The following is a 25858-nucleotide window of genomic DNA, read 5'->3' as shown; positions in this document are numbered from 1 at the left end:
ATGAGTTGAGAAAGTTATTTACTGAAGTTGTTTTCATTTCAGTGTGAAAAATAAACAAGGCTTACCTATTTCCTATCTTTACAACAAGGTTGGGGTTATCTATAATTGCAGGATTTTCAGCAAATTCGTGATAGGTGATGATGTGCTCCATGAACTTTTCTGGAAAGAGAACAGTTGCATAAGTTCTAAAAGGCTGTCAGATGTGAAGGAAGTCAGTTGTCATTGTTTCAGACTAAAACACTTCCCAATTGATACAAACCTGCCTGTGGCAAGGGAAGAAACTATTAATGAATAGTGATGAAATTTTAAATGACTAGAGTACTATTACTGTTTAAAATTGTAATTACCGTAATTTCCGGCCAAAAGAGCCGCACGTGATTATAAGCCTCACCCAGTACATTTGTAAAGGAAATACCATTTGGTACATACATAATCCACACCCGTGCAAGTGCCCACATTGAAATATGAGAAACAAAGACTGTAAACAGAAAAAAGTTTTAATACCTTAGCTTAGCTTAACATAGCAACAAGGTGCCACGAACAGGGACAGTTAAAAAAAAAAAAAAAAAAAAACAATACCTAAATCACTAAGACGCGGCAGTAACACAGCAGCAACCACTAGTGTGGCGCTAACAGGTCCGGTTAAAAAAAAAAAAAAAACATAACGGCAAAAGTCACTTCCTCGACACATATATTCCACTGGTCTCACTCCTACCTTTTCCGCTCGAGTGCCCCCTTGCGGCCGTTAGAAAAAATGCACAAATTAGCCGCATCACCGCATTAAACACAGGGTTGAAAGTGTGTGAAAAAAGTCACGTTTTATAGGCTGGAAATTACAGTATCATTAAAAACTACTGCAGGGTGTCCTCAACGTGAGAATGACTTGTTACCATAACAAGAGACGGTTTCAGCCATAGTACACTTATACTACCTTTGGATATCTCCGCGTTCTCGGTGAGGCCTCCACACAGCGACAGCGTGACGTCCGGTAGGTCGCTGGCCGAATCCGACAGACACTCGGTGCCGCTGTCGGCCGCGGCGCTGCCGACAGACTGCGGCGACTGCGAACCTGAGCGAATCTCTGTTTCCATCCAGTGCTTGCTGGCCGCCTCAGCTTCACTGCAGCAGGAAAACACAGCGTAAAATCGCATCACGCTGCTTCTTTTAAAACATTCAGCATCTAACCTCTTGGGAAAGTATCTGGCAGCTACATCAGGCTCAAGTGCAGTTAGGTCGTCCAGGTAGATGTCTTCGGGACCCTGATGATGACTCCTCTTCGGAACACCTGCATTTAACAAACAAATTGGTCACCAGTTACGAGGTATGGCCTCAAAATAAAATTTCTGATTTTTTTTTCCAAAAGAAATCTCTATTTTAATCGATTTTTCCCCTTCACTTTTGCTTTTATCCCAGTGTAAGATTTGCTTAATTTCTCCTTTGAAACTTTTTTTTCCCGATGTTTTCCCCGAGTATTAACTTGCATCACTGACTGTTATTTATTTGCCTTTTATAGATACTGTGAAAATAATCCCTATTGTTCAAAAAAGTCAGAACATGCATGTGAAAAGCAAAAAAATACATGCATCCTATTCCCATTAAACTACATGGCTCGGGTGGTCCATTTTTCTATTTTATAAGCATAACACCACACCCCCTCCAGCTCTCCCATGATTTCCCATCACAGAGTTAAGGTGAGGCAAGGTGATCGTTGCCAACGTATTGATAAATTACTGCTTTAGAAACTTCTAAATAAATGTTGCACACACTAAAATCACACCTACCTTTCTTTTTAGAAGGTGAGTCGCTTTGCTGGCTGTTGGCGGGGGTGGAGGTAACCACACTGTAAGGCAGCGCCTCTACAGACTCCGTGAGAGAGGCGAGATTCTCACACGTGGTCGCGGAGGTGCTCGTGAGCGTACGCGGCTCGGGCTTGACGATGGGGCACGCCGGGTGGTCCCCGTCGTCTTTTTCGCCGTCATCCTCCATGGCCTCGGAGCTCAGGATGACACGGAAATGGGTGCTCTCGGAAGGGGTGATGGTCACCGTTTTAAGAAGCTCTGCCTTGTCTTTTTTGGTCACCTAGATTTTTAATAGAACAGTCGATAAAACAACAATTTTTCAGCAGAAAAAATGCACACACAAAATAATAATTTAAAAAAAATGGTTGCTTTCTTACCCTGGTTGTTTCCGGGAATTCTCCCCAAGTCCACTGCATGTGCGACTCGGCTCGCAGCAACGTCTCTGAGGGTCTCACCATCAGTTCAGAGTCACTTTTTGGCGAAAAGGCCTGGGATAAGCCATGGCTAAATGTACAAAGAAAAAAAATACATACATTGATGCTAGTGTGTTTGTAGTACGTGCTATAGTTCATCAAACACTTGCCAGCTATTGACTAAGGCCTTCTTTATTTGTACAAACACTTGGAGCTACACACACCTCTGCCCGTTGATTGGTATAAAGAGAATCGCTACTTTGTTAAAACAGAATTGTAGTGTGTATATTGGGAGTTGGAGGTGAAACTAATTGGCCACATACAGAGTGAACGCTGTGGCCAAGCATCCACTCGCTGCATGACTGTAAGACAATGCAGATACTATTTCATGTATTTTGTTTTTATTTCCCTCACCCAAGATCTGCAATAAAATTTGAAAAACAAAAGCGCAGTTTGATAATACATGCTATGATGTCACATTATTAAGGGTGTTCAGGAAGTCATCTGCAATGGAAATGCTAACCAAATCAAGAGTGATGTCTAGAAAATGGAAGTGTACTATTTGATGCAAAAGCAGCAACGACAAGTTGGTCTTAAAAAGTATTTTTCATTCAAATATTTACTGTAATTATGATTAGGAAAAAGTTTACTTTCATGAAAAAAAGTTGTGTCGGAAAAATCCTGCTTTCAAATTCCCAAACTTTTAAGATTAAGAAAATTGCATATTAATAAGAAAAAAAGCTTGCTACAAGGGATACTCGGTGAACAATGGTGCTGTCGAATAAAGTTCTGAGGTTATGAACTAGTTTATCCAGCAGCATGAGTACATTTCTATTAACTAGACCAGGGGTCACCAGCGCGGTGCCAGCGGGCGCATGGTAGCCCGGGAGGACAATTTCAGGCGCCCGTGAGGCATGTTCTAAAAATACCACAGCTTTAAATTTTGAATCTGACTTGCTTATGTTATTTAAAATTTCAAAATACTGTCACATCATACAAAAAATGTAAACGAAAACATTTTATGGATGTATAATGAACTATGACTGAAGCTTGCTGAAAACAAGTCATGTAGCCCTTCGTACAATCAGTTCTCACGAAGTAGCCCTCAGCCTCAAAAAGGTTGATGACCCCTGAACTAAACTATGGCGTTATACATGTAAAATCCTAGTAAAAAGCAATTAACCCACCTGTCGTTTGCTGTCCAGTCGCCATCAGACAGTGCATAACCATCCAAGTTGTGTCTGGCCGCAGGAAGCCTGGGGTCAACGTCTCGTACTGTGGACGTTGAGGGAGATCTGGACACGTGCTGCACAGCGGCATCGTCGTCAGAGCTGAGGTCCATCTCAAAGATATCCTCGCTGGTCGTCGTAGCGGGGGTGTTAGCAGCAACAGTGGTGGTGACTGGCATGGGGGGAGTCAGCTCTTCTCTACGGGGGTCTCCTTTGTGCTTCTTCCTCCGTCTTTTCTTTTTTTTCGTCGAGACGGTGGCGGGCGCGGGCGGGTCTTCCTGGTCGGCCGGGTCGTCATCTTCCAAGTCTTTCGTGGGCCGGCCCTCCACCTCTGAGATCCAGAAAAGGTGGGTCTCTGTTGGGATCGGGGATGTGGCCAGGTGAGCTGGGACAATCTGCTGTACGAACGACAAGGCACAAACTTATAATGAGATTTGAATTAATGTTTACTTATTTATTTGACAACAGTTCCGAGCTATTTGAGATGTCTTTGACAGCTCTTTCTACTGGGGGGCCAATGTACAACTCACTGCCATGACAACCGGGGGTAGAACTAGGGGGTTGTGAGCAGAAGCCCAGAGCGTGGAGAAAAAAAAATTGTGGATGCCCATAAAAACAGTAAAACCATGGTTTATATTTTCACTCACACAGGCGGCACTTCATTACATTCAGCAAGCCAACTGTTAAGATACATATCTATATGCTCCAGTATATTATGTGAACGTCTCATCAAAGAATGATGAACATGCAACTACATCTTGTAGACTCATACTTTGAATGGCTTGTTGTTATTATTATTGAGACAGGATGCCACACACTTGGAGGAAAACGGAAACTGGTCACAGTGTTGTATATACTTTGAAGAATAAATCATATTGTGCCATACTTACATTCAGCTGCTCCGTTTCCTGAACGAAAAAGGCCTCGCCATTGTCACCGAGTTTCATTTGCAACTCCACCGGCTCTCCATTCACTTCAATGTCAATCTGGATGAAGAAAACCCAAGCACATATCAATGACCGTAGAGCAACATAGTAGAAAGTTCTGGGATCCAATTGGATGAAAGCTCCTTAAACATCCATTTTCTATACGACCTGTCCCATTAAGTTTCACAGGTGAGCTGGAGGCTATCCCCGTTGACTTTGGGAAAAGGTGGTCACCACCCACACGCAGGGCACATATGTGGCCAAAGAACCATTTATACATACATTCACATGAGCAAGTTGGAGTCTTCAATTAACCTAACATATATTAATGTGAAAAAGGATTTTCACTCTTCTCAAATCCTCATTTTTTTTGCATGGTTACTCAGATTCCAGATTATTTGTCATTGCAACAAGTGCAAAAAAAAATAAGGTGCAGACCATTCACTATGAAGACAAAAATAAATAAATAAAAATAAAGACACCCAAATTCAAAAATTAAAAGTGATATAATTGGACAGATTACAGAAACACAAATTGATCTGATATTCACATAAAATGCACCTGAAATTGAATATTGCTCAGTGAGTTATTGCAGGATAGATACTGTATATACAATGAATACTGGAGTTGTTGGATTGTGATATTTATACCAATATGTCTTGGTATACAGCCACACCAATGTTTAAATTAAAAAAAAGCCTGTTTCTAAATTATTTACCAAGGAAAGAAAACCATTCACAGACACCTATTCCTGTGTAGAAAAAGGAATTACCCAACCTCGATAAATTGTGAATTAACTCTATCTAATCTAATTTTTGCAAGAGCTGGAATCATCCAAATAGAACCTCTCTGACTAAATTAAGTTAGCCAAAATATCTTGAAAATTCCCACAATATGCCACAATCCAAATAAATGTAATAACAGATGCAAAATAATTGACATCTGTTAGTCTGGAAAGGGTCACAAAGCCATTTCTCAAGTTTTAAGACTCGAGTGAACCACAGTGAAAGCCAATACCACAAATGGAGAAAACACTGAACAGTCGTAAACCTTCCCAGCAATGGCAAGCCTACAAAAATTAACCCAGAATTACAGCAGCGACTCATCCAGGAGATCACAAAGGTACCCAAAAAAAACATCTAATGACCCTCCTTGCCTCAGAGAAATTCAGTGTCCATGACTCAGCAATAAGGAAAAAAACTTCATGGCAGAATTCCAAGGCGAAAACCAGTCCTGACCAAAGATCTCTATAAAACCAAAAAAAACCATCTAAATGATTTCAGAGATTTTGGGACCGTATTCTTGGGTTTAACAAGATGAAAGGGAAAACCTTAAGAAGGGGTGTAACTAAAGGAAGATTGGGCCAAAATATCTCCAAAGATGTGTAAGACATGTTGCCAGTTATAGAAAATGCTTGATTTAAGTTGCTGCTGAAGGGAGCCCAACCAGTTGATTAGATTTAGGGGCAAGTACTTAACATTTATTTTTTTTCCCTTAATAAACCAAATCATTTAAAAATTGTATTTTACTTTTATTTGGATTGTCATCTGACATAAACGTGTTGAACGATGTTCCACAAAGAGGGAAAACTATGCTAATGTTAGAAGGGCGCAGAGGCTTTTTCACACCACTGCACGTTTTAGTCAAGTGTAAAGAAGCCAGAATTTGATGTCGGAGCCTCTCGACGAGCAGATGCGTTAACCAGGACACTACTACGTTCTGGCCTGTTAACTCATTACGGGAAACTTATGCTCGCCTGGCAGTAACAAGATTTGATTTCCCACCATCTGAGCACTTTACGGGAATTTACGCGTGGCAAGGGATGATGGCCAACTTTAACGCTTAATTAACTGAGTCAAAATAAATAAGGGCACTCACTCTTTAACCCGGCCAAGCATGTGACAATTGCACAAAAAGTCATCTGCGACCACCAGCTGGAGGCCGCTCTACCGCAGTGGGCTCAATATAGTCAGGAACACTGTGTACAATACTTCAAGACCAAAAAATGTAAAAATATCTATTACTGCGTAATGAAGTGTGTGCCTTTTTTTAAAATCACCCATGTACTTATTTTGGTGCGGGAAAAGATGAGTTGAACATGCCAGTTGCATAAAAGCCCTCAGCCGCAGGCGGCTTCTTTCCCCGCAGTCTCCTCTCCCTCCCACGCTTTCAAGTTGTGGTCCTTGTTGCCACGGAAACGGTCCATTCATTCATTCCGAGTGCATCAGCATTCCAGGCAGCCGGTGAGAAAGTACCAACCTCTGTGTCATTCCGTGGATGACCATTCATCGAGGCAAAGAAAGAAGAAGAAAAAAAATACTACCCAAGTGTGTCGTAAAAACGTAGAGGGTAGCAGACAAAGCCTGCAGAAGCCAGAATTTTTCCACCTTTCCTGGGGTCACTGCTCCACATAAAAAACAGCTAAATGGAGTAGGCAGAACAAACTCAAACTGTCAATTTTACACCTCAAGAGGAACTTTGGGAGTTATTACAAAGGGTAGGCGACCCGGCCTGCAGATGGACACTTTCGCACCCCGCTCCCACCAAATCGCACCACCGACCACTTCAGCACCTCTGACTTCCGCGTTGACCGTCCACGAACACGACGTAAGACATCTTCAAACAACAGAAGATTATCAAAGTTGCTCGGCCACATCCTGTGCCCGCATCCTGCCTCAAAGTGTGGTTCAGTCTTCTCAAAGATCTTCAGCAGATCACTGGAGCTGTGCGACGACCCATCCTACTTCGAATTCTCCGCCATCATCCTTGTTGCCAAGAGGCCCGCAATCTTAGGTCAGAATGACTACAGGCCTGTTGTCTTCACATCTGTGGTGATTAAGTCCTTACAGGCCTTTATGTGCCTTTAAGGTCAATAAAGATGATTCTGATGAAACCTTTTAATTATTCAAGTTTTAATTATTTTTAATCTAGTTTCCATTATGGCACAGGTGTCAAATTCAAAGCCCGGGGCCAGATCTGGCCCACCAGATGATTTTATGTGGCCCGCAAAGCCAAATCTATTGTGAATTTCCATGATTCCTGTAAAAATCTGTACCAAAAATTTCAAATTGTCATATATCATAAATGATAGAAGTTGAGATAATACAAGCATTTTTGTGTTACCAAAACAAAACACATTACCCTTGATTTCTGAATCAAAAACTTGTTCATAAATTGATGATGTAAATATGATGAGATGATTTAATATTTTTCCTCCACAGTCATAACGGCCCTCTGAGGGAAACCTGAACAACAACGTGGCCTGCGGGAAAAATGAGTTTGACCCCCCTCATTGTGGGATTTCCTTTAATTTTTCTGACGCAAAACAAGCTTGGAACCTCTGAAGAAATTATTTTATTTTTGTGAGGATAGGTACTTCCTCCTTGAAAAATTCCTGCTACCTGATTCCTGTTTTAAAGAGGCTATTAATGCACTCTGCAAATACTGAAAAATCTGGACATCTTTTGAGCCACATATACGAGATTGATGGGCAATGCTAAGTTGCCGCACGGTTTAGTTTTGTTTGTGCATGACCGAAGCAAAATAACTTTGACAACCGGCCATAAAACAGGAAACATAAATCATCCCCACGAGGTCATATCTTGAACAAAGATCGTTTAACTCTAAGGGTAACTCACCACTTTCTCTTTGGAGCGCAGCACACCCAGCTTTCCAAAGCGCACGTGGAAGGGCGAACACTGGTAGGTGTCATCTCGCTGGCGAACCACCACGATGTCGATGCATCCCGACAGCGTGGCCTGGTTGATGCCCTTGTACAGCTCCTTGACGGTGACCAGCACCTGCCCGGCTAGCTGACCTACGTAGTTCATAGTGTCCACCTGAGAGGAAAGTCCAATGTTTAATGACCCGGGCGGGTTTTTGAGGCGTACAATCCCAGAAGAAAAATCACCCAAATAATTAGAAACTGGCTACTCATACTGTATGTAATGCACGTGATGATGTTCCAAAAAGAAGCAAACAAAGACAGCATGTCAGGCCAAGGGTTAGTTTACAGGGGATTGTAAATGCACTAACTTTGTTGACATCATTTGAAATGTTTACATCTCACACTGACCTTTAGTTCAGAGTCTAGCCGTGGAAGAGGGGAGCTGCTTAGATTTGAGAAACGTATGCACAAGCGTGTCATTACGCTATGTACGCAACCCATGTCGTACGAACAAGATGGTGGACCGTTTAAAAGCAGTGAAAGACTGACTGATATATAAGACAGTATCTGACAATAACAATCAGGAGCCCTTCATAGAAGAGGAACCATGTTTCGAAACTCAAAATTGACAACACACACCTAAACACAGGCAGCCATCTCAAAGGGTCACTAAAAGAAAAAAAATTATACAACAGTCATTCACATTTAAAAAAATGCAACAGTGTGGTCAGTCATGCCCTCAGATATAAAGTTACGAGTGTGGTCCACCAATTGTGGGTGTGTGTTCTGTTTGTAATCAAGAGTCTACCCCTTTAAGAGCAGAGTGGGGCGGTGTCAGGTAAACTAGGAAGTAGAAGTTGGCTGAGCAGCAGCTCGTGTGCTTCCGTGTTAAAAACAAAACAAAACAAAAGACATCAGGCAGTGGTTCACTGCTCTGGATCGGTTTTCATGTGCGCTGAGAGTGTGTGACAAGTGCGCAATTGGGCAGTGGCGCAGTGTGTGTGTATATATATATTATATATATATACATATATATATATATATGAATATGAGAGAGAGCGAGAGAGAGAATAGATGCTGAATATTTAAAATCAGGTTCAGGTTTTGCCGATGATAATTGTGTTTACATCTTTATAATATAATAATAATGTGTAAAAACATAAAACCCAACCATTCATCGATGGGTAAAAAGCAAAACATGGTGAAGCTGCGAGAATGTGGAGGAGGGTTTCAGTTTGCAATCAAAAGATCCACTGAAAGGACCCATATTTTAAATTACTAAGTCTCTAAACAGGTAGTCTTCGGTTTCACACGACGCAGCAATGGGAGGCACTGAACTAGTATTATGGCAAATGAGGCAAAACTGATACTTTACGGCCACAACGTGTTCCCCGTCCATATATTAATTGTAATTATTAGTACTTTGCTGGCATTTGCTAGTGTTACAGTCAGTGTTCCAAGTTGTGTACTAAATTAGCTTGTGTTGATGCCACAGGGACAGAACCATCAAAAAGCGAAAAACCCCTGCAATGTCCCTCTCCGGTCCTCTACGTGGCAGTGGTTTTGCATTACAGCGCAGGTGACCGAGGGAAGTCTTAAATTTTTAATCATGTGTGGAATCCATCATTATTAGTGTGTGTGGATGCAACTTATATGAAATTTCCTAAACATTTCAGCGAGACTTGCTCTTATTCCTACCTTCCCCTTTCCAGGCAGGGGTTGCACATTTGCAACAGGTTTAATATAACCGAAAATTCAGTCCAGAGTATCATTTTCTGAAAGAATTAGATTTTTCTCTCTGCAAAATTTTATTTGGTCCAGAGAGGGTTAAAAAAAAAAATTTGATCTATTCTCTACATCCTAGCTGACTTTTGGACGACAAAAGGGGTATACCGTGGACTCTCCCAAGGGCCAACCGCAGGAAACGGGGACAAACAACCATTCACACTACTGGACAGTTTGAGGGAGGGATGTCAACAAAACAGTGCCCAAAGCTAACAGCTAACCACCAAAGACCATATGAGTATTCCAAAAACAGCTCACTATTTTTTTTTCATTAGCTTTCTAAAAATACAAAGTAAAAATAGAGCCAACTCCAAGAGAGGAGCATTAGTTTCTCTCCCACTATTCTTTTACAATCCCACCTTGCACTGGTGTAAAATGGGAAATTGGAAAAATATATATAGTTCAAAGGTCAGTATTGTGCCTGACCGAACCATATCATTCGTAGTGACAAATAAGCGGGTGCAATGACTGAGGCAAATATTTACACCCAAATCATTTAATCAAATTTGTTATTCCTTCTGATTAATTATTAGCCAAGAAATAGCACTCTGTTTCCAATAGGTTGGTGACCTCAAATTTTGAGTGCTAAAAGATTTTTGGAATGTGGAAGGAAGAGATTGGAACCCTAAACCTCACAACTGTGAAGCAAACATGCTTACCAGCGGTGTACTGATCTGTCTCCCATTAAAAATGTTTTTAAAATAACCTTTAATTAATTCATAAATTAAATTAAATCATACGTCCATTCCTAAGACTATTGCTTTAGCCAGTCTTCTTTTTTCCAGCCTTGAAGCTAAATTTAGCCAATAGTTCAGATGCAAACAAACAACGGTCGGTCCTGGGCTGGAAATGTAGCATAAGACCAACTCACCAGGGACCAAGAGGACCTGAGTCCTGAGGAGTCCTCAAGCTCACTGCTGTCAGTGTTGTCCTCTGTGCTGGTGGTTCCTGAGGATCTTTGTCTCTTCATGGTGTCCACAAGGCCTCATGACACTCTACCGTGACCACCACCCGCTTGTTGTATAACATAAATCAACCATCCTAACTGTGCTCTTTATTTATCCCTGATTTATCACTACTTTGGCTCACCACGCTCTTGTGAAACACTGTCATAAAACTTTATAACTCGTAAGTTTTTTGTTTTTTTTTTAATCCCAGTACACAGGATCCTAAGTTGAGCCAATGAGATGGCAGTGTAAGGTGCTGATGTCTGATAAGGGGACACACACTACGGTGTTTTTCCCCGCTGATAACAAGGTGTGCTCTGCGGTGTGAGATTCTTGCACACACTGTCATCACATGTACGATATCATCATTGCTGCGTTTGCTTGTTATTGTGATCAAACGGGGCAGTTTATTGGCTTCTTGTTTACTGCCAGCTTCGACCAATAGGATAAAGCGGCACAATGGGTCGGGTGTTACTGCGGTGCATTAATCTATATCCGAAACGTGTGACAGCCCATCCAGGACGTTGAAAGTGGTGTAAGAACGAGTAATGCCGCAGGGGGATTATCCCATTTAGATTCTAATACAGCATGTTAAAATGAGTCCAAGTGTTCATTGTATTTTGAGTTACACAAATTTGGAAAGATGCCTGCAGTGGAGGAACCTTTAAGGGGGAACCCACAATGTTCCAGTGCAGTGAAGATCTCAAGAACACCATGCCTACTGTGAAGCATGGGGTGGTAGCATCATGCTTTCGGGGTGTTTTTCGGCACATGGGACAGGACGACTGCACTGTATTAAGGAGAGGATGACCGTGGCCATGTATTGTGAGCTTTTGGGGAACAACCTCGTTCCCTCACCCAGAGCATTGAAGATGGGTCGTGGCTGGGTCTTTCAACATGACAATGACCCGAAGCACACAGCCAGGAAAACCAAGGAGTGGGCTCCGTAAGAAGCATATCAAGGTTCTGGCATGGCCTACCCAGTCTTCAGACTTCAACCCAATAGAAAATATTTGCCGGGAGCTGAAACTCTCTGTTTCTCAACAACATATCAAGAGAAGTTCTGTGTGGAGGAGCGGGCCAAAATCCCCCCTGCAGTGTGTGCAACCCTGGTGAACAATTAAAGGAAACGTTTGACCTCTGTAATTGCAAACAAACGCTAGTGTACCACATATTAACATTGTTTTTTCCTCACGTGTTCAAATATTTATTTGCAGCTGTATCAGACAAATAGTAAAAAAAAAAAAAAATCATATATTGTGATTTCTGGATTTTTCTTTTTAGATTATCTCTCTCACGGTGGACATGCACCCACGATGAATATTTCAGACCCCTCCATGATTTCTAAGTGAAACTTGCAATATAGCAGGGTGTTCAAATACTTATTTTCTTCACTGTACCTCTGATTTTTCACTGTCTTTTTTCCCCCCATGGGATAAAATGAAAATAGAAATACAGTAGTCTCTTCCTGGGTTAAACTGTTGCCTACAAAGACTAAAGACCACATTGTCGTGATGCTGTTTCAACAACTGAACACGTTTGACGTACTGCCAAACGCATATCGCATACCCGGACGTCCTCTATAGCCAGAGGATGAGCTTCCCTCTATCTGTTTACAGAGTAGCTGTGTGGCAGTTACACTTACTAATCTGTTCCGTGTGGAAACTTGATGTTCCTCTGTACCATACCGAAAAATCTGAATACACACAAATGCACTATTACTGTACATACCAAGTGTACAAGTTACATTTGCGAATTAAAACTTGGTAATTGAAGCTAAGACAGTGTTTTGTTCTAGTTGTACCATTATACCACCAGCCATTACCGAGACTGATAGAGTTGAGAATGTAGAACGTACAGTAACTGCATATTTTATAAAGGCAACAGTTTTGATCATCGAACAGATTCTTGCCTTTACTTTTTAAGTTTCAATGCGCCAGCGATTTCAGCAAACCCCACACACCCGGGGCTTTTCATTTCCAAATGATGCCAAACATATTTTCCCTGCCAAGTCCAAAAAGCGTGAAAGTAAATCAACCATAATGAAAAATGAAATTTCAAACAAATACACCCCCACACATAGAACAAAACCCAAAATGGTCAAACTGAGAGCTGTTCAACTTCAGCGGCCTTAGTAATTACTGCTAGCTATATTTATATATTTAACACAACCTTCCCAAAAGGAATTAAATCTCATTGGTAATATTTTATTAAATAAGGTTCTATACCTTCAGAAAATACAAGCATAATACAGCTGTACTTATCCCAACAATAATACCAGTGTTTGGAAGCACCACGGCACAATTGGCTTTCAATTTAGTGACAATAAAAGTCTCTCCTAGCAGACAGAGAAGAGCCAAGCAAAACACACAAGGATAATTTTACACTCATTTGAGACATCAACAAGTGCGCTGAACGGGAATTGAGCAACACAGACAGACATCAGTTCTTAAATCACCGACAGTAATTTAAAAAAGAAACAATGGAAGCTCTATTATTTCTGAACATTAACAGTCACATAACTACATGTAAAAACAATTGTTAACTCCATGTAAAATGTTCAAAAATCACAATAACATAAGCTAGCGTGAGACCGGAACGTATCAGTGTACCGGTTCACTCAGTGCGCCTCCTTGTTAAACGGCATAATTAAAATGTGCGGCACCAGTCACAAGATTCAAATCAAAGTGCTTGCTTGGTGTACAAACGGTTTGTCTGAAATCCAACGGGTATTAAAAAAAAATAATAATACAGGGAACATAAATCTACCTAAATTGAACCAAAAGCAACACAAACAGATGGATTTGAATGCATGACACCAGTCACAAGATATCCAGATTGAAGTTTTGTTGAAGAACGGTTGCGAGACTGCATGGAAAAAACAAGGAAATCTTCCAAAATAAAAACATTAGTACCTGATAGGGATCGACTCCAATGCAAAAGACCAACCGCACAGGATCCAAATCGGATTCAAACTGTTGACAAAAGGTCGGTTCAAAGCAGCTGAGAGTCCTTTCAAATAAACCGAGAACAAAACAGAAAGTAAAAAAAAATAATAAAATCTGCCAGAATCAAACCAGTAGCAACACAAACAAATGGACTCAAATTCAGGACACCGTCAGAGAATCTCCAAATCCAAGCGCTCTTTTGACAAACTTGAGCTTGGTAGCAACCAAGAGGTCTACCAAGCTAACAGTCATGGGAACAAAAATGGGAGGTAGAAAACTACCAAAATAAAACCAGTAGTGGTTCAAAAAGACTTAAATGGACAACACCAGCCACACAGGAACCTAATCAAAATCCTTTATTGTCAAAAAGCTGGTCGGTTTTAGTTGGGCATCCTATTAAACAGGAATTTTAAAAAGAAAAAAAAGGGGGACGTACTGAGTAACCAAAACAAAACCAGGAGCAGTACAAACCGTTACACTTGAATAAATGCAATCAAATACACCACACCTGAACCAAATCAAACTCCTTTGTTGAAAATAAGTTGGATGAAACCAGCTAAACATATTGCCAAGCAAACGTGAGTTACACTGTACAGGTATACATGTGTTTTTTTGTTGTTGTTTTTTTTTAATGGACATACAAACGTCCCAAAATGAAGACAGTCCAAACAACCAGCACAAACAATTGGATTCAAACGCACCACACCGGTCACAAGAGTTCCAATTTATAGTACTTTGTTGCCAAAACTTTAGTTGATACCTGAGTCCTCCAAACCCAACAAGAATAAAAAAAAAACAAAAAAACGGGAAGAAGACACCAAAAAATTAAATATGAACCAATACTTATGCATTGAAACACTTGCCAACACTGGATGAAAGTAGCTTGGCACCAACAGTCTCTTTTACTTTTAAGTAGCGCACTTACTTCACGGTAACCTTAATTCTTCGATGCTGGCTGCAAAGAAGTCAAGAGAGACGTGCCGAAGTTACGTTCAACCCCCGCCGCCGAAGGAAAAAAAAAAAGATATTGCGCTATCTTTAGCACACTTGCAAATATTGGCAAATACGTGCTGACAAGATGTTTTGACTGGGCTGCATCAGTCTTGCGTGAGTGATTAGGAAAGAGTCACGCTCATGTGACACGTTTGAATGAAATGCCTGAGGGGAAAACGGCGTCGCGCTCGAACTCCACGACATCCGTGTCTGTCCGACTTTACCGATTTTCTGGACACTACCGTTGGTATTGATTGATGGGAGAGTAATGGGTGTTGCTTTCAGTTTCATCAAATATAGGTGAATATTTCATTGAACTCAATGACTTTAAGCGTGGGGTTTATAAACTATAATAACAAAATTAATATTACTTCTAACTCACCTTCAAAATGAATGGCGTAAACATTTACAAAACATATGTATGTTCTTTCTAGCTAACAGCTTCTTACTTTTTTCAACCTATAAGGGATGAGGACATACAAAACAACAAAAACAAACTGAAAAAATGTAAAATTTGGTAAAGTCAACCGCAATTGACATGTTGGGGTTGTTTCTTTTAAGGCCAAACAGGAGGACAGCATTCATGTGGAGGAAAACAATAAGGATACAATTGTAGAATATCTTTTACAGGTGATGATTTTTGCATTGATTAAGAAGAAGCCAAATATTAAAATGCGCATGTGAGATGGAGGTAGAAAATGGATGCTACCTGTGAGTGGTCTGCGTAGGTTCAAAGACAGGGCCTGGCCGACTGTGTTATGTGGGCATCAGCAAAAAAAAATTGTTTTGCTCGGTCAATTTTGTTGTCTTGATGTACGGGAAAATATGTGGGGAATAAATTGCAGGTTCTGTGGAGCGCAAATGTTATTACCGTATTATTGCAGAATCATAAGTTTGAAGTGATTTTATTTTCTTATCAAATCACCCAATTTGTTTTTTTGGAGGGGCTGCAATGTGTTAACTGCATTTCTATTAATTTCAATAACTAAAAATTGATTTGAGATTCTAATGTTTTGAGATAAAAGTTTGGTCACGAGAATTGTTTCTGGAAGCCTTTTATTTTTAACGTTAAATGTAATATGCGTCAGAAATTGTGGTAGGTGCCTACCTAAAGATATGTATCCCGCTTCAGACAAATATAAAATGACAACTGGTGAAGAGATGCCAGTTTGCCGCTTGACTACTGTTGAGGTGCTCTTGTGCAATGCACTGCACAAGTGTTTTGGGGCAGCAAAACAAGCCCTGTATCATCGACTTGGTATTGGTATGTGAAGTACGGTACTGCAAAACTTTTTTTTTTTTTTTGCCTATGACTAGTTTGAAAGCACACAGTCGAAAAATTCCACTAAAAATAGGGTCCAAAATTCTAAATTTGTAGTTCCTCTCAGGGAACTACAGTTTTGAAAAGGTGCCACTTACTGCTATGTGGCTCTTTCGGGAATCTTTCCACTGACACACAACACAAAAGCGCCTCATATTATAAAATATATATATATATATATATATATATATCTCAAGTAGAAGAAAACAACGATAATTGAGCGATTAAAGCCAACATGTGGACATATTAAAGCTAACATGACTCGCAAACGTCACCACAGCATTTCAACGTCATGGCTAGATTGGTGGGAAAGGACGAAAAGAAACTAAGGTGGAAAAGCTGTCTTGCGGGGGCTAATGGTGGACATTTATGACAGGCGTGAAAGAAGCTAAAATTGACGAAAGTGGAAAATGAATGAGACATCGCGAACGAGACGTTGTCGTCCATCGGCTAGCTGCTGTTTTAGTTTATATCGGCTTCACCGTTCAAACCACAGGCAAAAGGCAACCGGTAATAAGCGACTTGCGCCGCCTATCTACTGCCCAGAACAAGCGCGTTTTACTCCTTTAATTGTATTTCTATTAAAATGTAATGTCCAAAAATTGAGAGGACACGAAATTAATAATTCGAAGCTGCGGGGAAAAGGGCATCAGCTAGCTTCTTTGCTAACTTCCGCTAGTTGCCTGCGCGATGTGACAAGATGACAAACGTCGCCGTAAAACGACGATATCCTCTTTATAAATACATATTTTATATTTCAATTTACCTTGTGTCGACTTCAGCGAGGGGTTGTTTATCAGCAAATCGTCGTGTCCTCCATGTCCTCCTCGCCCCCGTGGGTGGAACTACCACTACTATTTCACCACCTCCTTCGGGGCTGTGGAACCTCCCCGACTGGCTAACGCGTCCGTGGCCGAGACCACCGACCTGAGTGGCGGATGAACGGGAAGGGAGCGGTGGTCCTGCTCCTGTGTGGAGCTCGGAGAGGATGATGACGATGGTGGTGGGACGGCGTGAGCAAAACACACACACGCGCGCATCTAATAATAATATGAATGCTCAGTTTTGACATGCACCTGCTTTCGAATAAAGCAGTGGAACTCATCCAAATTAAAAAAAAAAATAATACACTACTGACTACTTTTCTTTAGCAACACAACGTGATTGGTTTATTTAGATGCAGATTCTGGAAAACATTTTTTTTGTAATATCTTTATTTTTTATATTGGTATATGTTTCATGTTATATTGCATTTTTACCTAGTGCTTTTGTGGTTTTTGTTTTATCGTATTTTCTAATTTTTTTTGTCCACAAATCTCTACTTTTTCCTTTTTTATTTCATATTTCAAACAAATATGTGAAGAAAATACAAAAATATTATATTGAAAAAGTACTTTGAAAAAAATGTTAACAGAGTATACGGAAACCTATACATCCATCCATTTTCTTTGCTGCTTATCATCACAAGGGTCGCGGGGGTGCTGGAGCCAAACCCACATATGATCAGGGAGGAGGCGGGGTACACCCTGTACTGGTTGCCAGCCAATCGCAAAGCACTTAGAGACAAACGGTCACAATTTCACCTCGGGGCAATTTAGAGTGTCCAATTAATGTTGCATGTTTTTGGGGTGTGGGAGGAAACCGGAGGGCTCGGAGAAAACACACGCAGGCACGTGGGGAGAAGATGCAAACTGTACACAGGCGGGGCCGGGATTTGAATCCTGGTCCTCAGAACGCTGAGGCCAATGCTCCAACCAGTGGCACCACTATGCTGCTTGGAAAAATACACATTTTGAAAAAAAATATTGGGGAAAATGCAGACTTTTGATCGAAAAGTGCTAGAATATTGAACCGTATACAGTGTACAAAAATAGAACAGAAAAAAATGAAAATTGGACAAAATATTAGAAATGCACAAAAAATAGCAAACATTTGAAGAAATACTCAACATCAATATATAAAATACAAAATTTAAACAAAATATAAAACTACTAAGGGGTAAATGAAAAAAGCGATCGGACCAACTGTGAAGCAGATGTTCTTACCTATTAGACAACCTTGACAAATAATGATGAAAAATGTTTACTATTCCTTATTATGTAAGTTGGATTTTGGCGATATTTTTAGTATTCCTGTTGGATTTGTTTTGGTTTTGTTTTTTTTGCATTGTGTTGTGTTGGAGGGTACATAGTTTGTCAATGACAAAACAAACACAGGATGAAGAGTAGTTCCTTTATTTTGTTTCTCTTTTTACCCATCACCCTGTTTTCAAAGCTCACGTAGAACACCGACAAGCTATAAACGCCGCATGGCTTGTCTTAGCGAGTTATTTGCTCTCCAACCCCCCGCCCCCTAAGTCCTACTTCTCCTCGTCCTTTTCGTCGTCCTCTGGGTTGTACACGCTGACCGTGAACTGCCCGGCCTCCGTGCCGTACTTGTTGCGCACCACCAGCGCGTATTTTCCCGAGTCGGCGCGGGTGACGGCGGCGATGGCGATGCTGGCGTACTTGCCGTGCTCGAACTTGAGCACGTAGCGCTCGTCGGTCACCAGCTCGCGCTCGTTCTTGGTCCAGTTGACCTCGGGCGTGGGGTCCCCCCACACGTTGCCGGTCAGGTTAAGAGACTGGAGGGCGGGGGAGAGAAAAAAAAAAAAAACAAGGGAAGAATGGAGGTGTAACGTGATATAAAAGAAGAAAGATTAGCTTACCTTGCCCTCTTGGATTGCAACCACGTCTGGCAGGCCTCCAATGACGCGAGCGCGATCTAAACAAGAAATACAAGAAAGGACAATTAGTTCTGTATTTGTTTACACACCTGCTAGGTGGACTCCTTTTAATGACATTTCCACTTGTTCCAAATTAATCACGCAATTAATTAAACAGATGGGAGGAAAACAGGAGGTACCACTAGTAGACAAACAAAATACTAAAGCTGAAGATTTGGAATTTTGATTCAGGAAGATAATACTTGTACTACTGTAATTTCCGGCCTGTAAACTGCGACTTTTTTCAATCCTGCGGTTTATGCGGTGATGGGGCTATTTTTTTCTAACGGTCGCAATGGGGCGCTCGAGCGGAACAGGTAAGAGTGAGACCGGTGGAATATACAGTCAAGAAAATGAGTATTTGAACCCCATGCTATATTGCAAGTTCTACCACTTGGAAATCATGTAGGGGTCTGAAATTTTCATCATAGGTGCATGTCCACTGTGAGAGAGATCATCTAAAAAGAAAAATCCAGAAATCACAATGTATGATTTTTTAACTATTTGTGTGATACGGCTGTAAATAAGTATTTGAACACCTATCAGCTAGAATTCTGACCCTCAAACAACTACAGGAAACGTTTGACCTCTGTAATTGCAAACAAAGGCTACTGTACCAAATAGTAACATTGGTTTCCTCAAGTGTTCAAATACTTATTTACAGCCGTATCACAAATCGTTGAAAAAAAAAAAAATCATACATTGTGATTTCTGGATATTTCTTTTTAGATGATCCCTCTCACAGTGGACACGCACTTACGATGAAAATTTCAGACCCCTCTGTGATTTCCAAGTGGGAGAACTTGCAATATAGCAGGGGGTTCAAATACTTATTTTCTTCACTGTATGTGCCGAGGAAGTGGCCTACCGGTCCAGCCGTGTTAGCGCTGGCTAATGTGTTACTGCCATGTCTCTGTGATTTTTACCGGTATGTTTTTTTTTAAACGGCCCTGTTATCGCTAGCATTAGCATTAGCGCTAGCATTAAACTTTTTGTGTACCGTCTTTCTTTGTAAGTATCTCGTGTTTTAATGTGGATTTCAATGTGGGCACTTGGTGCTTTTACACAGCTGCGGCGTGTGTATGTATCAAATGGTATTTCCTTTAGAAATGCTCTGCTAAAAAAATTCTATAGAAATCCATAGAATTCTATAGAATTTGTACAGAACAATTGTACAATAGAACTTTGGGTGTGATTTTCTATAGAATTTCTACAGAACAATAGAATTTCTATATACATTCTATAGGATTTGGGTCCTAAAGTTCGATAGTTCTTTAGAAATATTCTATAGACATTTTTTAGTAGGGTGGACTGGGTGAGCCTTATAACCAGGTGCACTCTGTGGGGCGGGAATTTGGGTAGTTAGTTGTGTAACCGGCATGAAAACCAAACAGCTGTCTACGAGCGAAGAACAGGCAATTATGAAGATGTGAAGTAGTGATGGCAATTATTTCAATTTTGTGACCAAATTAGGTGTAAAATGAACTGGTAATTTAAAAAAGCATGCATTAATAATACTGTATTATTATTTCACATAGCACTTCAAAAAATAAACTTAACACAAAAGACCCTGAAAAACCATCATGTCTCTTCCTCTCTCCAGTTTTTGTGCTCAATGTGGTGAGTTTGTAACCCCCACCCCCCACTTCTCGATTTTACTTAATGTGGACAAAGACGCCGCCGCACATCCGAACGGGATCATTCGCGACCGACATGAATGATGGAAAGGGATTAACGTTTGTTTCCATGACCCCCACGGCCTTGTGTGACTTTTCTCAGTAAAGGTTCAGCAACACATCTAAGTCTGGGGGAAAAAAAGTAGCAAAGTTTTGCAAAAGCTCAACTTACTTCTCTCTGCGATGGCTGCCGCCCTACAGGAAGAATAAGGAAGGAAGGGATGATAGTCATATTGTTAGAGACATCTTGAGACAGTAAAAAAAAAAAAACGTGTGCAGTGGAAAAGAAATGCACTCTGAAAGCACTCAGAGGAGGTTATTTTTAGTTCAGGCTGCCTGGAAGCATTTATTTGCACTTCATCATATCGGTTTGTTTACTCACTTGAGCCTCTGGAATTCCTCGAATGCCTCTTCCCATGCTGCACAGGGGAATAACACAAAAGGTTCATATCTTGTGACAAATACCGATTGTTGAATTTGAAACTAATAAAAGTCACCTTGCCCAGAAAGCTCAAACGCACGCCTGACGCCGTCTTTGCCGTCAAACAGGTCGACGGTGTACCTGCCCTTGTCCTTCTCGGTGGGCTCGTTGATCTTGAGCCAAAGCTGCTCGCCCGTTACTCCCGTCTTCACTCGCTCCGACGTGGTGATCTTGGCGTCCCTTGGTGAGGGACGGACAAAACGGTGATGTCTTGAGGCACATAAAGTTAGCCTGAGGTGATCTTATATTTCATTTGCTAAGACTTGAGATAAATGCTAAAATAATAAGTTAGCGACTCGTACAAAAATCACCCAGGCAGATTCCTAATGGTTGCACACCTTGCCCTCAATAGAGCTCGTGCACGTGACGTCACCATGTTCACGGCGCCATATTGCCGGTCAAAAAGAGCTGCTCGACAGTGTTGGGGACATTGAACCAGAGCACAATATTCACAATGCCCGAGACTTGTTGTACTTTTGGTTGTTCCGACAGACGAGACAGATATTCAAAGAGGCGATTCTATGGAATACCACATGAAAAGACCAGAAATGATCGATGGATTTCGGCAATTAAACATTATGGATGGTGTCCAACCAAATACGACTGTATGAGGAATTATTCTTCTCAATTTCAAATTACCAATAATTATTTACAATGTCAAGTTGGCTCATTAAAGAACAATGCGTTTAAAAAAAAAAAACCCAAAAAACAGGGCGTCGTCTCCATCGTACACGGAAGCGTGTTGCGGCCACACGTTAAACCTCTCCCCAACAGACTTTCTTTTTTAAGGATGAAAAAAAGAAAATGGAATAAAAAAGAAAATGAACTGTTCCGGAGTGCTTTACATAGGTTAACGTGTGGCTGCAACACGCTTCCGTGTACGGGGGCTGAAGCCTATCCCAGCGGTTTATTTATTTTTTAAATACCTATTGATTTGAGAACAATGCATATTTAAAAAAAAAAAAAAACTCACATGACGCGCTTCTGTGGCTCAGTACACAAAATATGCGACGTCTTTCAATATCTATGTATTTCTCCTCGTGACAAATTTCACGCGCGTGACTTTTCGTGCTCGTCTGTGCAAATTTTGCGAGTGCGATGGCGCGCAGGCGCGTACCCGCCCGTCAAATCACAGTGACTGGGATTGATAAGGATTTGCCATCCATTCCGTCAGTCAACTACAATTTCTAGTAAGAATGATAAAATGCTACATGCTAACAGTTGGTATGGTAACATAGCAAGAAAGCAACTTTGGTATGGGAAGCACAAAGGAACATTAGCGCAGATTTTGCAATTTGCCACACGGTCACTGTTAATTCAAATGAAAATGGATAAAATTATTGGTGTGTTAACATACTGCAAAAAATTGGCATGAGTAGTGAGCGTTACACCTCGCCCTCTATTCAGGTACGAGTATTCCACTGAGAATTGATCGATCAATATGCTAACACGCTTAGAATACGTAGCGAGGCGAGGTTGAAAATGCTAACGTGCACCAGACGTACTTGTGCAGCCAAGTGACGCGCTCGTCCTCGTGGTAGTACGCGACGTTGGAGGAGAGGATGATGCCGTGCTCCGTGCTGGTGACTTGGATTTGAGAGGACGAGTTGGCTGCAAGCGAGGAAAACACAACAACGTGAAACGAGTAGTACCGCTGTGGATACATCCATCATTTCGGAGCGTGAGCGTGCGCTTTAATGACTCACCGATCACTCTGAAGACCTCGTTCATTACAGTATGATAGCCTGGGGGGGAGGGACAGAAAGGGACGAGGTACAAAATAAACAGCATAAATTGTGCGCTGAGTTTAGTCTTTATGTGAAGAAATGAGCAATAAGTACGACTGCTGTATGTTTTTTGTTGACGCGTCCATCGTCAGAGTTAAAACAAATTATACAATGTCATGAAAATAACAAGATTAAAATATTCATTCATTCCCGTTCTACCACTTAGCTGCTATTGAAATAATGTGAAAAAATGTAAAAATACCAGCGTATTGTAAGAAATTGAAATGTTATGACAAACATACCAGCATATCAAAAAAAAAAACTAAATCGAAGATATTGTAAACTTTACCTCCTCAAAATGTTGACATAAATATTGGATGAAAGAAAAATAATGAATAGAAATAGAAATAAAAAATAGATACAAGAACAAAATTCAAAAATATTACACAAAATACATTTTTCAAAAATTGAGAATTTTTGAAAGTTATTGACCACAAAAATACATAAAATTAGAAAACAATGCAAACATGTTTGACCAAAAATACAATGTTAAAGGATTATTTAAAAACGGGAGAAATTTGATTTAAGTGGAAAAAAAAATGAAATGTGTTTTTTGCACAGTGTATGTAAACTTCTGTGTGTATGTGTGTGTGTATATATATATATATATATATATATATATATTATATATATATATATATATATGTACAGACACACAAACAGAAATTTCAAATAATAGAAAAAAAGATTCAACAAATATTAGGAAATATGTACCAAAATACATACATTAGAAAATAATCCCAAAATACGAGACAAAAATACTCATATAATACAAACATTAGAAAATGAAAAATGTCTGCAAAAATACAGAAATAAATCAGAAAAAAAATAATAAAATGTGATGAATATCCCTAGATATGATATAAAAACAGAAAATAACTCAGAAACTCCCCCCCAAAATATCATTCTGAAAAAATAAATATTGGAAAATGTATACGAATGTCACGGTTAATTGTATACAGCGAGAGTGTAACGTGTCATTCCAAAGCACTTTGAGTGAAATGCGGAGTTCCGTCCAAGACGAGCTCTTACCTTCATTAGTCATATCGAACCTGCTCTTGTCTTGGCCTCTCTCGTCCCTCAGGTACACCTCGTAGATGCCCGCGTCATTCTTGGAAATCTAAGGGATGAAAAGCGTGAACGTGACCAGAGATGACAACGACGACGGCATCGATAACCGCGCAAGGCGCGACGCAGACGAGGCAACGCGGCAGGCATGGCAAAGAAAGAAATGGTTGCATGGAGTAAATGGGGAAAAAAAAAAGCATGAAAAGCCAAATGGACCAGACTTTGGGTCTTGGTGGCAGCAGCAGCGAAGTATCCTCAGCAGGCAGATTTGTCCCTTCACTTTGTGCCTGCTCGTCTTGCTTAACAACCCACTGCGAAATTCAGACACATGAAGCATGTTAACGGCAATGGACGGCAGCACGTGCGGCGAAGGATGATGACGTGACTTCAACTGGCCGTTGGAAAACAGCCAATGGAAGTTACATTGAAAACATTGTTAGTGATGAAAGGAAAGCACATAGATCACTGGATGGTCTAAAATGCAAAAGTATCGGGACTCGTGTCTTCACAGCAAGAGACTATTTGAACATTTCATACAATAATTATAGCGAGCAAATCTAGGATGTTTACCATAAAAAATGAAACAAGTCTTAAATTAACATGACACATACATAACGAGGGCTAAAGCAATAATACGGTAAACTTAAAAAAAAAAATCCAAGAATATGACAAAAACATAAATGCAAAAAAAATACGCTATTAGCTTAAAAACACAAATTTAAAAAAAAAAAAAAACAGAAAAACTATTATGATTAAAAAATACAAAACCATTCATCCGTTTTCTTAGCTGCCTGTCCTGCTGACATTTGCGGGAGTGCTCGGGGCCTATCCCAGTTGTCAACGGACAGGAGGCGGGGTACACCCTGAACTGATCGCCAGCCAATCGCAGGGCACATCGAGACAAACAGCCGCACTCACAATCACACCTAGGGGCAATTTAGAGTGTCCAATTAATGTTGCAGGTTTTTGGCATGTTGAAGGAAAGCGGAGTGCCCGGAGAAAACCCACGCAGGCACGGGGAGAACATGGAAACTCCACACAGCCGGGGTCGGAATCGAACCCGGAACCTCACAATTGTGAGGCCAAAGCTTTCCAGCTGATACACTTTGTCGCCTGAATGGGTGATCTTAAAAAAAATAATAATCAGAATACGACAAAAACACAAATGCGGAAAATATGGTATTGTCTTAAAAATACCAAAAAAATGGTTCTGTTAATGAAAACTACAAAAATCCCAAAATATTTATGAAAAAAGCAAAACTGAAAAATCAATCAGATTAAAAAATATAATGCTGTATTAAACTCTGATCGTGTTCATTGACAGTTTTTCACCTGATGGTAAAGGGGCTGCGTTTGGATGGCTATAATTAGAGGACCTTTAGAAGTGTCTTCCAATACTTTTGACCAAGAAGTACATAATCTGAACTAAAAATTGTTTCCTGAACAATACAGACGGACAAAATAGAAGCTCATCGCCGCATCGGAAGTGCCGTGACTCCTGCGCGCTGCCGACCTTTCCGATATTAAAGGTCAGCACGTCGTCGTCCTTCTCCAGCTTCTTGGCGGCCTCGTCGCGCTCGCCGATCGAGATGCTGTTCTTGTACCAGATGATCTCCGTATCCGCCTTCATGTTTCCTACCTGTGGAAGGAAAGCGGAATGTGCTCTCAAAATGTTTTTTTGAAATCACAACTCGTTTTATTCTTTACCGTGCACTGCAGCAGCACGTCACACTGGGGCGTGACAGTGAAGTCCAGATACTTGATAAAGTGAGGACCTGTGGACGGAAACCTGTTCCATAAACATACTTACATATGACGGAATATGACGATGATGTTTATACCTTGTTTCCTGAGCCATTCAGCTCTCTCGAACTCTGATTTCTTCTGCAGCTCCCTGAATTCTGCAAATAAGAACGGCAAGGTTCAAAAGAAGGGAAATGTGTTGCTATGCTGCCCCTCAATGGACAAGCACAGTAACTACAGAAAAAATATGTATTATATATATATATACAGTGTATATGACCTAATAGATTAAATTTAGTTTATTAGTTATA

The 25858-nt window shown here is 40.6% G+C and overlaps 2 protein-coding genes across 8 annotated transcripts in view; both read right to left on the bottom strand.

Annotated features, from left to right (window-relative positions):
* lpin2 (lipin 2) overlaps positions 1-17105 on the bottom strand; it is a 28621-nt gene extending 11516 nt beyond the window's left edge. The window contains exons 1-9 of one of the 2 annotated variants that reach the window (XM_061839545.1): positions 16795-17105; positions 8006-8206; positions 4332-4427; positions 3400-3836; positions 2177-2303; positions 1782-2079; positions 1186-1285; positions 932-1119; positions 66-159 (exon numbers count right to left, since the gene is read on the bottom strand). In XM_061839545.1, coding sequence (XP_061695529.1) covers positions 66-159; positions 932-1119; positions 1186-1285; positions 1782-2079; positions 2177-2303; positions 3400-3836; positions 4332-4427; positions 8006-8197 — 1532 coding nt within the window. In that variant the 5' untranslated portion in view covers positions 8198-8206; positions 16795-17105. Of the gene's footprint in view, positions 1-65; positions 160-931; positions 1120-1185; positions 1286-1781; positions 2080-2176; positions 2304-3399; positions 3840-4331; positions 4428-8005; positions 8207-16794 lie in introns of both variants that reach the window. The other variant, XM_061839544.1, reaches the window with a different exon arrangement.
* A 1141-nt stretch (positions 17106-18246) lies between these two features.
* myom1a (myomesin 1a (skelemin)) overlaps positions 18247-25858 on the bottom strand; it is a 32722-nt gene continuing 25110 nt past the window's right edge. For 5 of the 6 annotated variants that reach the window (XM_061838514.1, XM_061838512.1, XM_061838516.1 and 2 more), the window contains 12 exons: positions 25646-25705; positions 25512-25579; positions 25318-25443; positions 24026-24115; positions 23769-23856; positions 22656-22694; positions 22455-22560; positions 20966-21129; positions 20851-20887; positions 20641-20663; positions 18736-18791; positions 18247-18651 (listed from right to left, as the gene is read on the bottom strand). In XM_061838514.1, coding sequence (XP_061694498.1) covers positions 18388-18651; positions 18736-18791; positions 20641-20663; positions 20851-20887; positions 20966-21129; positions 22455-22560; positions 22656-22694; positions 23769-23856; positions 24026-24115; positions 25318-25443; positions 25512-25579; positions 25646-25705 — 1121 coding nt within the window. In that variant the 3' untranslated portion in view covers positions 18247-18387. The remainder of the gene's footprint in view (positions 18652-18735; positions 18792-20640; positions 20664-20850; positions 20888-20965; positions 21130-22454; positions 22561-22655; positions 22695-23768; positions 23857-24025; positions 24116-25317; positions 25444-25511; positions 25580-25645; positions 25706-25858) is intronic. The other variant, XM_061838517.1, reaches the window with a different exon arrangement.

The sequence above is a fragment of the Syngnathoides biaculeatus genome, chromosome 13, assembly GCF_019802595.1.
Source record: "Syngnathoides biaculeatus isolate LvHL_M chromosome 13, ASM1980259v1, whole genome shotgun sequence".
Classification (NCBI taxonomy): domain Eukaryota; kingdom Metazoa; phylum Chordata; class Actinopteri; order Syngnathiformes; family Syngnathidae; genus Syngnathoides; species Syngnathoides biaculeatus.
The sequence above is the reverse complement of the archived record's forward strand: the minus strand, read 5'-3'. Positions and strand labels throughout refer to the sequence as shown.